Consider the following 15984-nt stretch of genomic DNA (forward strand, 5'->3'; position numbering starts at 1 on the left):
TTACCGCGAGAGAGAGGGCAGTCGTGGGGGTGTGGAGCGAGCCACTTAACATTGAGAAGTGGGGAGGCCTCTGTTTGATCAGCAAAAGGGGGGGCGTCATAGGCGGAGTTTGACTTCTATATTTTCGGGGGGGGGGAGGGACAAGGGTTCGATTTGTCCCTCACACGAGGAATCGCGGGTGTATACAACCAATGAAGTTATGTTTAATCTTTATTGTAAACTACTGAAAGTGAATTGATAAAGGTGTCCAGTTGATACGGGGGTGGGGGGTGGACTTGACTCCCCCCAAACTCCGCCCCTGGGGACAGTATAGGAGTGTTGTGACCCCCACGGGGACACTCGGCTTCTCAATTGCCCGCCCCCCTTTCTCTCCCTGTGATGTACGAGGGCGCAGTGTTTAGGGACGGCCTTCCGAGCTCCCCAAACTTCAAGCGGCGGTTACCGCTCCCCGCGGTAAATCCGCTGCAGGTGCGAGGCCGTGGCCGGGGGGAGGCGTCCCGAGGACGTTTTTTTTGTTGTTGCGAACGCTTCGATGCTCTTGAAGGCGGCGGTGATGGGTTGCACATTGCGAGCGACCTGCGTGTCGTGTAGGTTACACTGCGTGCCAGCCTGCGAGTGGAGTGGGTCACGTGGTGTCGGGGAAGGTGGTTCTTAACCTTTGCTGCAGCCTTGGATCCCTTAAAAAAATGTTTAATGCTGATAAATACTCAGGTTAGATGAAACTCAGGTTTGATGAAACAAAGTAGGTTGTTACGTTTAGGAGGTGATTCACCTCCTAAACAAAATCTGGCCGTGTCTCGCACCCCCAGAAATGACATCTCGCATCCCCAGTGGGTGCGGCGTGCACCCCCAGGTTAACAAGAACCACCGGTGTAGGGTGTAGGTTTCAAGTCGAGTGTCTTTGTGTGCACAGGCGTGGTGATGCGGTGCCTTAGCGCACTGTGGCACCAACCCAGGGAGCCGTGGCCGGGAAGGTGTCCGTTTAACGTTTTTCGAATGCCTCGATGCTCTTAAAGCCGGTGGTGAGTTATGCTCAACGAGTGTTGTTTTTTCTTCTACTTTTTTTCTCGTCTTCCTGAGATGAAAGCCACCGGGGTGATACGTTGCACATTGCGAGCCTGCTGCGTGTAGCTATGTGTGAGCCTGCGAGTGGATTGTCCACATGGTGTGTGGGGTTTAGGTTTCGAATATTTGGGTGTGTGCGTGTGGCCGTTAGCTCGCTGCGCTACGATACGGGCCACCCGAGTAATATTTTCCGCTCACATCCAACGCCAGCGGTAAATATCTCAAACCGGTACTGGACCTCTCCCTAGGTTGACCGCTCGGGGTAAGTTTCGCCACTGGGGAGACGAAGGCGGCCGGGCGTGATGCTGATCACCCACCCTCTCGTGTGCCCTGCCGGCCTTGATAGTGATCGCTTACAGCACTTGCCTCAAAAGTATGTTAAGGCTATAGGGGGATCTTTGTCTTTGTGTGTTAAATGCAAGTGTGGGGAGCGGCGGCCAGCACACTGTGCTACGAACTCCCGCGACCAGAGTACGATTCCCGCTCACAGCCAATATTGGCGATGAATATCTGAACCGGATCTTGGTCTCCACTAGGTCGACTCATCGTTAAATAAATTGGCACATAATACGCCATTTAGTTGAGCTATCATTTTTAGCCCGGTCGCTTCTGAAAAAGAGCTACATAGCTCAGTGGGCCTTACTTGGTAAAATAAAAAAATATATATTACAGTTAAATAGTTGTTTCTTATGCGTATCTAGTTCGGTGTGTCTGCTCGGGAGATATTTATATTTGTGTGAGATGATATGTGTGTATGAATGCAATATGTGAGAACGTGTTGTCTGCGTGGTATGAGTGTTTATGTGTGTGTATAGCGCTTGCAAAACGTGGAGCCCTTTAAATGAGCATCTGCCCCAGCTTGAAACACTCAGGCTGGCCTGCCTACGATCCATCCTGGGTTTAACCAGACAGGATTGTGTGATGAGCTTACGGGCCCTTGAATTATCTGGAAACAGTCCCACCAGTGAGCTCCACTGGCAGGCAAGGTTGAAATGGCTGTCACGTAGCCCGCATGCCCATGCAGCTCTGTTTGGCACGGCACCAGCTGGAGAGGAGATGGGATGATGTTGTACACAAGGATGTGGAGCTGATTAGACTTGCCGAATACTGGCAACCAGCGGTATGAAGATGGGCCTCTGTGGGAGAGGCTTATTGAAGCATGCTACGAGGCAGTGCCAGGCTAGGTGCACTTTGAAGCTAGACTGGGCAGTTCTAGGCCATTTCCTTTCGGCAACAATGGAGGGGTTAAGGAATAACACTCACAACAACGAAATGAGTGACGGGCGGTTAAAACGCAGTGAGTTGGCACAGTGGTGAGCGCAGGTGGTGCATACAGTATGCCCGTTTAAACTAAACATGTTTTTACTTTACCATGCAAGGCCTGCTGAGGTTCATAGCTCTTTTTCAGAAGCGACATGGCCACAAATGACAGCTCAAATAAGTGGCTTATCACGTGGAAATGCATAGCAGCCAAATGATCTCGAAACGCATGTTGATTCTAAATGTGAAGGGAAATGCTGGAGGACCCAGAGAAAAATCCACGCGGCCAAAGAGAGACCATGCAAACTCCAAATATGCAGCAGGCGTCAGAATCGGCATCGAGGCAACTGCCTCCTGTATACCCGGCGAGGGAGTTAAAATCTCGGCACCTTGGAACCCCATCTTAATCAGTCAACCCACGGCGCCTGGGTATGCCCGGTCACCCTAATAGGATGACACAAAACGTCGATTTTGCCTCCCATTCACAAGTCGCCGACGAAGAAACCCATTAATGAGGCGTCGTCTCTTCCTCTTACAGTAGAAGCTCGCGTGAGGCTTCTTTGCACGCAAGGGAGGAGGTGGGGGGGACTAAGTGGGGGTGAGGGGGATAAAGAGCGGTGAGGCTTGAAGCCCCGAGGGAGTGGAGAGAGAGAGCAAAGCGAAAGGGACATCTAATGGCTCTTGACCTGTGAGCTGGGGGAGGATGGGGGGGGGAGAATATTTAATCGCAAACGGTCATCGGCGCGAGAGGGGGGACCGCTGATTTACGGCCAAATGCAGAAAGGTCCCCGCATAAATCCACCCTTGTGCCGTTAAACTACATTTGTGCACTCTCTCCCCCTCCACTCTCACTCCCATTCCCACTCCCACTCCCGCTGTGCCGCTTGCCACTCGGAGAGAGGGTTGGGGGTGGAGGTGCGAGGCGAGCGACGGCGATTTCGGGAATATGTTATGGGGAGAGCGCTCGTGATTTATGCGCCCGCAGCTCCCCGGTGTTTGTCCACCCCCTCCCCCCCCCCCGGTGTTTGTGGCGCCTCGCTGCTCAGGCGCACCTGGTCGAGGTGCCGAGTCGAGCCGCAGATCGTCGCGGTGGTTGGCGGTGGTTGTGGTGATTGGGGTGGTGGTTGGGGTGGTTGTGGTGTTTGGGGTGGTTGTGGTGATTGAGGTGGTGGTTGGGGTGGTTGTGGTGATTGGGGTGGTGGTTGGGGTGGTTGTGGTGATTGGGGTGGTGGTTGGGGTGGTTGTGGTGATTGGGGTGGTGATTGGGGTGGTTGTGGTGATTGGGGTGGTGATTGGGGCGGTGGTGGTGATTGGGGTGGTGGTTGGGGTGGTTGTGGTGATTGGGGTGGTGGTTAGGGTGGTTGTGGCGGTGGTTGTGGTGGCAGTGGCGGACGTGGCGATTTTGCCGGCGGTGGTGGTGGCGGTAGTAGTGGTGGTGGTTGTGGTGGTGGTTGGGGTGGTGGTGGTTGTGGTGTCAGTGGCAGCGGTTTTACTAGCGGTGGTGGTGGCGGTGTTTGTGGTGATTGAGGTGGTGGTTGGGGTGGTTGTGGCGGTGGTTGCGGTGGTTGTGGTCATTGGGGTGGTGGTGGCGGTGGTTGTGGCGGTGGTTGCGGTGATTGGGGTGGTGGTTGTGGCGGTGGTTGCGGTGGTGGTGGTTGTGGTCATTGGGGTGGTGGTGGCGGTGGTTGTGGTGGCAGTGGCGGAGGTGGCGGTTTTGCCGGCGGTGGTGGTGGTGGTAGTTAGTGGTAGTGGTTGTGGTAGTGGTGGTTCGGGTGTTGGTGGTGATGGTTGTGCTGGTGGTTGGGGGTGTTGGTGGTGATGGTTGTGGCGGTGGTTGGGGTATTGGTGGTGATGGTTGTCGCGGTGGTTGGGGATGTTGGTGGTGATGGTTGTGGCGGTGGTTGGGGGTGTTGGTGGTGATGGTTGTGCCGGTGGTTGGGGGTGTTGGTGGTGATGGTTGTGGCGGTGGTTGGGGGTGTTGGTGGTGATGGTTGTGGCGGTGGGTGGGGTATTGGTGGTGATGGTTGTGGCGGTGGTTGTGGGTGTTGGTGGTGATGGTTGTGCCGGTGGTTTGGGTGTTGGTGGTGATGGTTGTGGCGGTGGTTGGGGGTGTTGGTGGTGATGGTTGTGGCGGTGGTTGGGGATGTTGGTGGTGATGGTTGTGGTGGTGGTTGGGGGTGTTGGTGGTAATGGTTGTGGCGGTGGTTGGGGGTGTTGGTGGTGATGGTTGTGGCGGTGGTTGGGGATGTTGTTGGTGATGGTTGTGGGAGGTGGTTGGGGATGTTGTTGGTGATGGTTGTGGCGGTGGTTGGGGTGTTGGTGGTGATGGTTGTGGGAGGTGGTTTGGGTGTTGGTGGTGATGGTTGTGGCGGTGGTTGGGGGTGTTGTTGGTGATGGTTGTGGGAGGTGGTTGGGGATGTTGTTGGTGATGGTTGTGGCGGTGGTTAGGGATGTTGGTGGTGATGGTTGTGGGAGGTGGTTGGAGATGTTGTTGGTGATGGTTGTGGGAGGTGGTTGGCGGTGTTGGTGGTGATGGTTGTGGCGGTGGTTGTGGGTGTTGTTGGTGATGGTTGTGGGAGGTGGTTGGCGGTGTCGTCGATGGTGACGGTGGCCGCGTGCCAACCGAACGAGTGGCGGCGACGTGACCACGACAGAGAGTCGCTCAGCGTGCGCGGCTGCCCCCAGCGAGCGTGAAACCTCACCCGAGCCCCCCACCACCGCGAGCACAACTCCACGAGAGAGACAAAACAATCAGAATCATTACTCAAACTGGAGGAATCCGATGAGCTATAAAGCTCTTTTTCACACATGTCCAGTCAACAAACCCAAAGGCGCTCGAGTCATGAGCGCTGGCCAACAACGAGGCTCGCCGCGATGTCATGCGTCACGATATATCACGATAAGACGATTATCGCGATATGGCTTTCCCATAACTAAATTCGAATTTTTGTTCACGTTTTCTTTTAAACTGTATATGGCATTGATTTGTGCCCAAGTGCGCTTCCAGTGGTGTGGGTAAATGCCACCTAAAATCGTAATAATTACGAGAATTATTATGCCATGTAATAATCGGCACGCCGTCAAATCATCCGCAACAGTAAGCGTTAATTTAAAATTGAAAACGTACAGTTTCAAGTTCCTAGTGTATTCTTAGTATTAATTCAAGTTGCATTTTGTCGTTGTGCGTGTGTGTCGATGTAATTGTCTCGGTGGAATTCCACGCACGGCATCTGCCCGTGTGTTTTTTGAGCACCTTTTGATCTTCTTCCATGGTTGGCGGCCTCCGCTAACGAATTGTCCAATAGGCCACAGTTGGCACTGTGGCTATGGTCTACGAAAACTAAGAGGGCCCACGAAAACAAAATTTTGACCATGTTTCTTTTGTTGTTGTTTGCATGGTACGAATTTTTTTCACCACGATATCTGCTCGAATAAATATATGTATATATCAATGGTAGACACAGTGTATGTACAAAGAGTCAGAGTCATGTCAATCGGTTTTTTTTGTTTCATAAGGTGACAGAAATTAACAACGGAGATGGAACTTTGAGAGATTTGTTGTTCATTGCAAAAATGAGCACCGACACCTCCAAGTGGTGTTTTGATCCCTCTCGCAATCTCATTCTCAATCGAGTGTGGTGCACGGCAAGACAAACGCCATCACTGAAGTTACCACTCAAAGGCCTGTGAAACAGAAGTGCCTCGCGGACTACAACAACTTTAAATCCGGCCCTGATTACGTGTCGCGGGATGTGCAGACAATGGGGGAGTGTGTGGAGGGGTGGTCCCGTCATCAACGATCGGGCCCTTTGCCTCACTGCCAGGGCCCAACCGCTGTCGGCCACTCACCGGATCAGATAACCGTCAACGGTGTTGGTGTTTTTAGTTTTTTTTGCCGTGAGCATAAAATCGCGAACTTTGCTCGCCTGGTTTCGTAGCGCGGCGCGCTAACCGCTGTGCCACCGTTCCCCAAAACGCACACCCCCCCCCCACCCCGCTCGCCCCCCCCCCTCCACACTCCGTTAGCCGCGAGTGTGCCCCGCGTCGCATCACGGCGCTTCGATGCCGCCATCCTCGTCACGTGCCACTATGCGCTCCGTTATCTCGCTCCGCGCTGTCCCATACTAAGTGGCGCCCTCGGCTCGGCGCTGGCGCGTGATGGTGATGGTGGCAGTGGGGGTGGTGGGGGTGGTGGGGGCCGCCACGGTGACGAGATGTTAACTCCCTCGCCTGGTACACAAGAGGTCGTCGGTTCGACGCCTGCATATTTGGAGTTTGAGATTTTTCTGGGGGTCCTCCGAATTTTCCCTCCACATTTAGAAACACGCGTTTAGAGTATTTGGTTGCTATGCACTTCCACGTGATAAGCCACTTCGTTGAGCTATCATTTGTGGCCATGTCGCATTTAAAACAAGAGATGTCTAGCTCAGTGGGCCTTACCTGATAAAATAAAAATATATAGTTTCGTTCGTAGTTTTAATTATCGCGCAGTGTTAAGAACCCTGCCACCCAAGTTCGACTCCCGATCACGCCCAACAATACCAATGACGATTATTTGAACCGGTCCTGGGCCTCCCATCGGTCGACTCAGCCTCAAATGAGTACCCAGTGTGGAGTGTAAACATCGCCCCTGGGAAGACAAAGACGGCCGAGCGTGATGTTGACAACCCACCCCCTCGTGGCGGCCTTCATAGGTAGTACTCGCTCACTGCACTTGCCCCACAAAACGTCCCCCGTATAGCTTTAACATGATTTTTGGGACACGTGCTGTTATCGAGTGGAACCTATCAAGGGCCGGCACGGCACACGAGCGGATGGGTGGTCAACAGCACCACGCCCGCTGTGCCAACACACAAAGATCCTCCGGCAAGTGCAAAACAGCACTTGCCCTAACAGTCTGTTAAAGGATATACGGGGAGTCTTTGTCTTTGGCGGCGGTGGTGGTGGTGGTGGTGTAGGAGGAGGTGCGTGATAGGCCTAACATTGTCGGGCAGGCGTTGATCGGCGCGTTGGAAGAATGACACCGGGAGGTTATTTTGAGGACAGCGTGAGATATGGTTATGCGGTTGGGGGGGGGGGGGGCAAGGGGGTAGTGGCAGCGGGGTGGGGGGTAGTGTTAGTTTTTGAACATATACTGTCAGAAATGTTTTTCTCTCAAAGCACGAATAATGAAAAATAATACGTAGTGTCGTTTCGTCACATTTAGTCACGTTTATGTTAACTCCCTCGCACGGGATGCAGGAGGTCGTGAATTCGGCCTCGACCCTGACGCCTGCTGTATATTTGGAGTGTTCAGTGTCTCTCTCTCTCTCATCATCATCGCAGTGGCTATGAGATGTTAACTACCTCGCCTGGTATACAGGAGGACGTGGGTTCGATCCCGACCACTGACGCCTGCGTGTCCCTCTCCTCTCTCCGCTTTGTCGCGTCCATTTTTCTCCGGGTCCTCTGGTTGTTCCCTCCACATTTAGAGGCGACATCACCACGCGTTTAGAGTGTTTGGCTGCAATACACGTCCACGCGATAAGCCACTTCGTTGGACGCTCAATTGTGGCCAGGTAGCTTTGTGAAAAGAGATTTACACAGCTCGATGGGCCTAACCTGGCAAATACGAAAAAATAGCGAATCGGATTCTTCAAATAAATAAATATTCGGATTCTATCACGAACGCTCGTCTCTCTCTCGTTCTGCTGCGAAGTAACGGACAGAGCCCGAAAACGTTGTCTGCTATATATTTGTTTACTTTTTCCGGCCGCCGTGTTTGTATTTGTTGTTGTTGTTGCTGTGCTGACGCAGCGAGGCCACGGATCTCCCGTGCAAGATAGCCGGGCAACTGGCTCAACGGGACCACCATCATCATCACCATCCGTGTAACAACATGAAATAAACTTAATACTGTTGCATGTGCTGAGTTTTTTCGTGAAAAAATGTATTGTTGACCAAGTAATTCCAACAAATATTGGTCACTTGCAAAGAATGTAATTGCTTAATTTGATTGTGGATATTCTCCGTTGACTGATTGTGTTTCGCTGATGTTTTTGTGACTGAGTTTTGTTCTTGTCTGCCTCCTCTCAACTCAACCACTCCTATCCCCTTTCCTCGCTCCCCCCACTGTCTCCCCTCCACTCTGCCTTCCCTATCTCCCTCCATCACACTCCCACCATCACATCCCTCTAGCGACATCCCTCCATCACACTCCCACCATCACATCCTTCTAACCACATCCCTCCATCACACTCCCACCACCATCACATCCCCACTGTCTCCCCTCCACTCTGCCTTCCCTATCTCCCTCCATCAAACTCCCACCATCACATCCTTCTAACCACATCCCTCCATCACACTCCCACCATCACATCAATCTAGCGACATCCCTCCATCACACTCCCACCATCACATCCTTCTAACCACATCCATCACACTCCCACCATCACATCCCTCTAACAACATCCCTCCATCACACTCCCACCATCACATCCTTCTAACCACATCCTTCCATCACACTCCCACCATCACATCAATCTAGCGACATCCCTCCATCACACTCCCACCATCACATCCTTCTAACCACATCCATCACACTCCCACCATCACATCCCTCTAACAACATCCCTCCATCACACTCCCACCATCACATCCTTCTAACCACATCCTTCCATCACACTCCCACCATCACATCAATCTAGCGACATCCCTCCATCACACTCCCACCATCACATCCTTCTAACCACATCCATCACACTCCCACCATCACATCCCTCTAACAACATCCCTCCATCACACTCCCACCATCACATCAATCTAGCGACATCCCTCCATCACACTCCCACCATCACATCCTTCTAACCACATCCATCACAATCCCACCATCACATCCCTCTAACAACATCCCTCCATCACACTCCCACCATCACATCAATCTAGCGACATCCCTCCATCACACTCCCACCATCACATCCTTCTAACCACATCCATCACATTCCCACCATCACATCCCTCTAACAACATCCCTCCATCACACTCCCACCATCACATCAATCTAGCGACATCCCTCCATCACACTCCCACCACCATCACATCCCCACTGTCACATCTCTCCATCACACCCCTCCGGTGATCACACAGCAGTGGGGTCGCTGCTGACGGAGTTCACCCCCACCACGTGGTGGTGGTGGGGGGGGGGAAGAGAGAGAGCACGGCGCGGAGAGGGCGAAGGGAGGCCGCGTCGGACAGGCGGGAGGGCAGCTCCCCCGTGGAGCAAGCGAGCGGAGCGTCGGGGCAACCGGGTGCGAGGTCAGCGATGGCGACGGCCGCCAGCAAGGCTCACGCAGGCAGCGTGACGAACCGCAGCGACCCACGCTCCGTCAACTCCCGCGTCTTCATCGGGAACCTCAACACGGCCGAGGTGCGGATCCCGCGGCAACGAGGAGATGGGCAGGGCAGGGTCGGGGGCCGGAACCGCCGAGGCGCTGACGCCCGGGTTTCGAATCCAGGTGGAACGCGGAGCCGCAGAGACACTCCGCTTTAGTGATGTCGCGTGGTGTGTTGGACTTCTTTCGCACCGTACGTAGCCAACCGTGCCGATCGGAGGTGCGCGGGAAGGCCAACAAACTGAACACGAAAATCGGTTCTGAAGCGGGTTTTTAAAATCTAGATTTAAAAGTGCAGAGCTCCCAACGGCTTCCTAATATCGGAAGGAAGAGCGTTCCAGACGGCCACAGAAGCGCCGTGGTGTTGCATGTGCTGCTTTGTCCACGCGGCGTCGATTTGGTGACCCCGGTGGCTCGGAGGTCAGAGAGCCGAGCCGGCACAGCTGAGATCCTGGGTTCGAATCAAGGGCGTTCAGCTTCCAAACCGTGAGGGGTTTTTGTATTTTTATTTTCGGAGCTGCTGGAATTTAGCCAAATTTACCTCGAAAATGTTGCGAGTAGGCCCTCCCCTCTTACCAAAAAAGGCATGGAAAAAAGTGTCTTCATAAAAATGTATATAACACAATTTATTTCTATATATATTGTATTTATAGACAGTTTTTATCCAGACATTGCTAGCTGGGCCAACATCAACTCTCCACACATTTCAAACTTAATTTGGCTAAATTCCAGCTCCGACAATTTCAATATGTTTTGCTTTCGACTGTCATGCAATGACACTTATTCCCATATGCAGAGCGGATGGGGGGGGGTAGAAGGGGGAGTGCTGCCCTGCCACTTTTATTCTTGATGGCCTGGAAGCATCTTGAAAAACGGACCCCATAGTTTTGACTCCCGATTCCGCGTAGGGGCATACCCCAGCGTGAATAATAAGTGCACTGCCCTGCAACTGCTCCGCAAGACGTCCGTTAAAAATGAAAGAGCTTTACGATTTATCGGATTCCCCCGGTATGAATGGGGATTCTGAGATGACGCCGATAGCACGAATTTTGGGATACATTCGGAGCAACATTTAAATAAGCGACACTTTACGCGTGCGCCGACTTCTTATTTTTTTCGTGCAGCGGACCTCTGGTGACTATCGCTGCACGAGGTGCAAGCCCCTTGGGGATGCCGGGAATGGTTTGAAGGATGTTGCCACGACGCGCGCACGGTTTTTAAACTTACGCGAGGCACAATCTTCCATCAGCAGGCAAAATGAACGGTTACTGTACTCGGACACGTTTCGATGCACAGGAGAGATGGTGATGATGATGAAGATGGAGTCTATAATGACAGCGTTGTTGGTTATGGTGATGAAAATTATAATGGTGATGTTGATGGTGGCGATGATGATGAAAATGGTGGTGGTTATGATGATGGTTATGATAATGGTGGTTGTGATTGCGGTGATGATGATGATGGCAACAACAACAAAAGAATCAAAACGATAAATAAACCAGCTCAGTTTGCTGACAGTGACCGATCCAATTTGGGTTTGGTGTGGGCGGGTGTCTATGTGGGAACCACCCGCCTCTTTAGACCCTGAAAATTATTATAATTATATTGATATTAAGCAGAGAAAATACTTTACATGGAATGTTTATTTTATACGAGTCGGGCTCTCCAGACATGGAACCACACACACGACGCCACACAACAATAACATCCGCCATTCGTCACGGAGTGGAGGTGATGTCACCACGGCGTTTGTGCCAGTCTAGGTGCACCATGAGGCCACACACACACACTTGCAGATACGATACACTTCATTTATTTAAAAATGTAACAACAATTTCTAGGGGGGAAAAAATACCGTGACAAAATTGTAGGTTTAGTCGTGATGACTAATAAACACGCTGGTTTATTTTCAAGAAAAAAACTTTCTTTTTGGTTAACTTGAGGTGAGAACTTAAGAGACCATTTGCAAGAAGGGTGCCCTGTGTCACCAACTTTACAAAAAAAATAAAAACCGAAACAACAAAGCACAGTGAACGCGGCAAACATAAAGCGGCACAGATACACGCGCGGCCACGTGAACTATCGAAACTTTTTGCACAAAACCACAAACCACCCCCCAACGTCAAATAGCAAACTCGCAAGCGGCGTAACCCCAAGTCAAACCCGGTGGCTAACTCTGCGGCCAAAGCGCTGACCGCCCCGCGCGGCAACGGAACACAAAACAACGCCTTCCAAACAACAACAACAACAACAACGTCCGGTCCCGAACGTCGCTTATCCAACGTTCACCGGCGGTTCGTCGGCAGCAGGTGTCGCGCTCGGAGGTGGAGGCGCTGTTCGCCGAGTACGGGCCCGTGCTGGGGGTGTCGCTGCACAGGGGCTACGCCTTCGTGCAGTACGGGGACGGGCGGAGCGCGCGACTCGCCGTCTCCGCCGTGAACGGCCGCGTGCTCGCCGGGCAGACCCTGGGTACGGCTCGCACACCACCCCCCCACATCCACCCTCCCTCCTCGCACCCCCCCCCCCCCTCCTCGCACCCCCCCCCCCTCCTCGCACCGCCCACCCAACCTCCTCGCCCCCCCCCCTCCCTCCTCACACCCCCCCTCCCTCCTCACACCCCCCCTCCACCCTCCTCGCACAGCCCCTCCCTCCTCGCCCCCTCCTCGCCCCCCCCACCCTCCTCGCACCCCCCCGCCTCGCACCCACCACCATCCGCCAACCACCCCGTGCGCTCCTCTCCCCACGGGGGTGGCAACCGAGCGAGGGCCCCCAAAAGGGGTGGGGGGGGGCACGGGGTAGGCTGTAGTGTAGCTGTGTGGAGGAGCTGTAGCCGAGGGGGTATGGACACGGGGAAGGCTGTAGTGTAGCTGTGTGGAGGAGCTCTAGCCGAGGGGGTATGGACACGGGGTAGGCTGTAGTGTAGCTGTGTGGAGGAGCTGTAGCCGAGGGGGTATGGACACGGGGTAGGCTGTAGTGTAGCTGTGTGGAGGAGCTGTAGCCGAGGGGGTATGGACACGGGGTAGGCTGTAGTGTAGCTGTGTGGAGGAGCTGTAGCCGAGGGGGTATGGACACGGGGTAGGCTGTCGTGTAGCTGTGTGGAGGAGCTGTAGCCCAGGGGGTATGGACACGGGGCAGGCTGTAGTGTAGCTGTGTGGAGGAGCTGTAGCCCAGGGGGTATGGACACGGGGCAGGCTGTAGTGTAGCTGTGTGGAGGAGCTGTAGCCCAGGGGGTATGGACACGGGGTAGGCTGTAGTGTAGCTGTGTGGAGGAGCTGTAGCCGAGGGGGTATGGACACGGGGTAGGCTGTAGTGTAGCTGTGTGGAGGAGCTGTAGCCGAGGGGGTAGGTCACTGTGTGCGTGTTTCCTACACACTCCGTCACTCCTCATCAGCCTTCATCCTCCTTTGCATTTACCTACGAACTCAACCTCATCTTCTTAATCGTCACAAAAAAAGACCCTCTTCCTCATTGTCTCTCGCCCTCACCTCTTCGTGCTCATCGGCCCACGCGTCTCTCCACCTCCTCTCATGACCCCCTCACGCCACCTACTGCCCCTCTATCTCACCCCACCTCATCCCACCTCCTCGAGTCGTCGCCGTCGTCACCTCCTCCTCCTCCTCACCTCGTCCCTACCATCACCACCAACAACGCTCCGCGCATCTCCCTCCCTGCACTCACCACCGCGCTCCTCGCAGCACCCTCGACACAGAAGCTGCGTGACCTGGGGGGCAGCGGGGGTGGTGGAGCGGGGGGGCTGGGGGAGCAGGGGGGGCTGGAGGGCTGTGGGAGCTGTGGGTGGGGGGGGGCTAGGAAGCGCTTGGGGGTATGGACAGACTCGGTAATTAATGATCGCCCGCGTTAATTATGCAAATCGCGAGCCTGCCTGCCCCACGAGCTGTTGCGTATTTTTTTTCTAACAAAAATGAAAGAATTTTGCGAGAACTGTAACATGTACTGGCCCGTCGGTCACGATCTATCCACAGTATAACAATTCATTTCATGTCGCGGCACCGCCGTCTGATACCGGCCTTCATAGACGCCGCTCGCTCGCACGTACTTGCCCCAAGTCCACTTCGGGCTACACGGGGGACCTTCACCTGAAATCCACAACGTAGCCGCGCAGACAACTTTGTGCCTGCTGATGAGTGGGTCAAGTGTCTCAACCGGCCCAGGAGTGTCTTTGCTCGTCTTGAGTCGACGCTGCGGGAAGTGTGGCGGTAGTCGGATTGCGTGTGAGGGACATGCGCTGTTGTCAGCCTGCGTATGTTGAACGTGAATGCTGGTCGCCCATCCAAACACTGTCCAGGCTCAACCCCCTGCTTAGCTTATCAGATCTGATGCAATCCTTGGGATTTGGTCACAGCAGTGATTTAATTAACGTCAAGCCAAACAAATGTAATAAATGCATGATAACCACAGTTGCTGATCGTTTTACTCCACACGCGTCTCTGGTTAACGATAATAACAATGATACCATTTACTTATTAATAATAAACGTTTTTGGGTGAGATCGCGTTATTTATAAATGTGTCGTAACCCTCCACCACCCGACACGGCCAATCAGTAAAAAAAAAGTGTCACGTTGACAAAAGACAAATAGTTCGATACTTTAGCCCACCGGTGTGTTGAAAAGTGAATCCACAACATTTACAATTTTTGAGTACGACGTTTCGCTGGTAATGCATCCAGCATCATCCGGCAATTTGCCAGATATATTCTATTTGTCTTTTGTCAACGTGACACTTTTTTTTTACTGATTGGCCGTGTCGGGTGGTGGAAGGTTATGACACATTTATAAATAACGCGATCTAACCCCAAAACTTGATTATGAATAATATTGGTCGCGAAAGCCTACGTGTTAAACTGACCATTCACTTAGACGGGAAAGTCTCGCTGAGTATAAAGAAATGTCCTCACGAGCGTCCTGATACATTGGGACGTTGGACCATGAATTCCACCAAATTGGAGTTATGGCTTCACTTCATGAGGAAGCCCGGAAAACCCAGGGAAAACTCAAAAGCGCCGTACAGATAGATTCAAGACTACCACTGCCATATATTTGCTCACCACGCAGCCCAGGCGTACTACAAACACCGGCCTGCGATTCCCAGGTGGTCTCCCATCCAAGTGCCAAGCAAGGCTAAACCCCGCTTAGCTTTCACGATTCGCAAGGATCAGGAATAATCCGTTCTTGCGCTTGATGATTATAAAGCAACAACAACATTATAATTATTATTTTCCTTGTGTTGGCAGTCCCCCATGGTGTCAGGCGCTCTGCGCCTTCGACAGACAACTTCAAACTGCCGCGTGATTCAGAGCAAACGCGAGGTCGATGACATTTTCATTTCGTGCCACTCCCATTTTGAAGATGGAATGGATTTACAACTTTACGCGCCGGTCGTTTTGGGGGTGGTGGTGGTGGGGGGGACCTTCGGGATCGGTCGATGTCTCTCATTCACGTGGCGTGACGCTGTCCGCGCTATCTCGTCAGAGCTTATGATTTAACGAACAACAACAACAACACAATTTTAAGTCACAAAGTGACTCGCCGCTTCAAATGAGCCGGCGGCGGAAGCTGTTTCATCTCGCTGGAAGTTCCGGGGTCGGCACAGGTAACGCGACAGCACTCCTCCGGAGGGAGCGTCGGAGTCGCATCATCCCCCGGGCAGATTTGGCGGCCGGTTGCTCCTCGTCCCGTGAATCCTCCCCTTGCCAGTATAAAATATAATAATAGGTTTTACCCTTTCTGACAATAAAACAGTTGTGTTAAGATGTCAAAACACCAAACAAAAACCTTTGGCAAGGAATCATTGTCTGCATTGTGTTTGTGCTGTTCGCCTTTTGGCGTCCTCTGGTCTAAACACTGTCTGAGACGAGGCTCTAAGGAAAGATGTCTCTCTTGTGGACCAATCAGTGTCAAAGAGAAGGCATCATCATATACTACCAGAGTATGTTTGTTTTGTTTGCATGTTCACCGCAAGTCTATGTGGTTAATGCGGACATGCTTCCTTGCAAAAGGTTTGAGTGTGGTGCTTTAGCATCTTAACACAACTGTTTTATTGCCAGGAAGGATAAAACCTATCCTTATTATGCCCCTCGCCCGTTTAACAATCCCCAGCCACCAAGTCTCTCTACAAGACAACCACTGTTGACACCTCCACAAAGTGCTACTAATTTTATCGACCCCACCCCCCCGTGGGATGATGGGCTGCCCGGTTACGATGTTAAGAAGGGACGTGATTGTGTCAATACGTCGTTGCGTCTGTTTGTCGGAAAGCACTCGTGACGT

General features: G+C 52.8%; 1 protein-coding gene across 3 annotated transcripts in view; it reads left to right on the forward strand.

The window, feature by feature from the left end:
- Window positions 1-15984, forward strand: part of LOC116952076 (RNA-binding Raly-like protein) — a 159229-nt gene that overhangs the window by 48311 nt on the left and 94934 nt on the right. The window contains exons 2-3 of one of the 3 annotated variants that reach the window (XM_032971110.2): window positions 9451-9730; window positions 12002-12164. In XM_032971110.2, coding sequence (XP_032827001.2) covers window positions 9626-9730; window positions 12002-12164 — 268 coding nt within the window. In that variant the 5' untranslated portion in view covers window positions 9451-9625. The remainder of the gene's footprint in view (window positions 1-9450; window positions 9731-12001; window positions 12165-15984) is intronic. The other 2 variants (XM_076074067.1, XM_032971111.2) reach the window with 2 other exon arrangements.

The sequence above is a fragment of the Petromyzon marinus genome, chromosome 45, assembly GCF_048934315.1.
Source record: "Petromyzon marinus isolate PM22_M1 ecotype Great Lakes invasive population chromosome 45, UKy_Petmar_22M1.pri1.0, whole genome shotgun sequence".
Taxonomy (NCBI): Eukaryota; Metazoa; Chordata; class Hyperoartia; order Petromyzontiformes; family Petromyzontidae; genus Petromyzon; species Petromyzon marinus.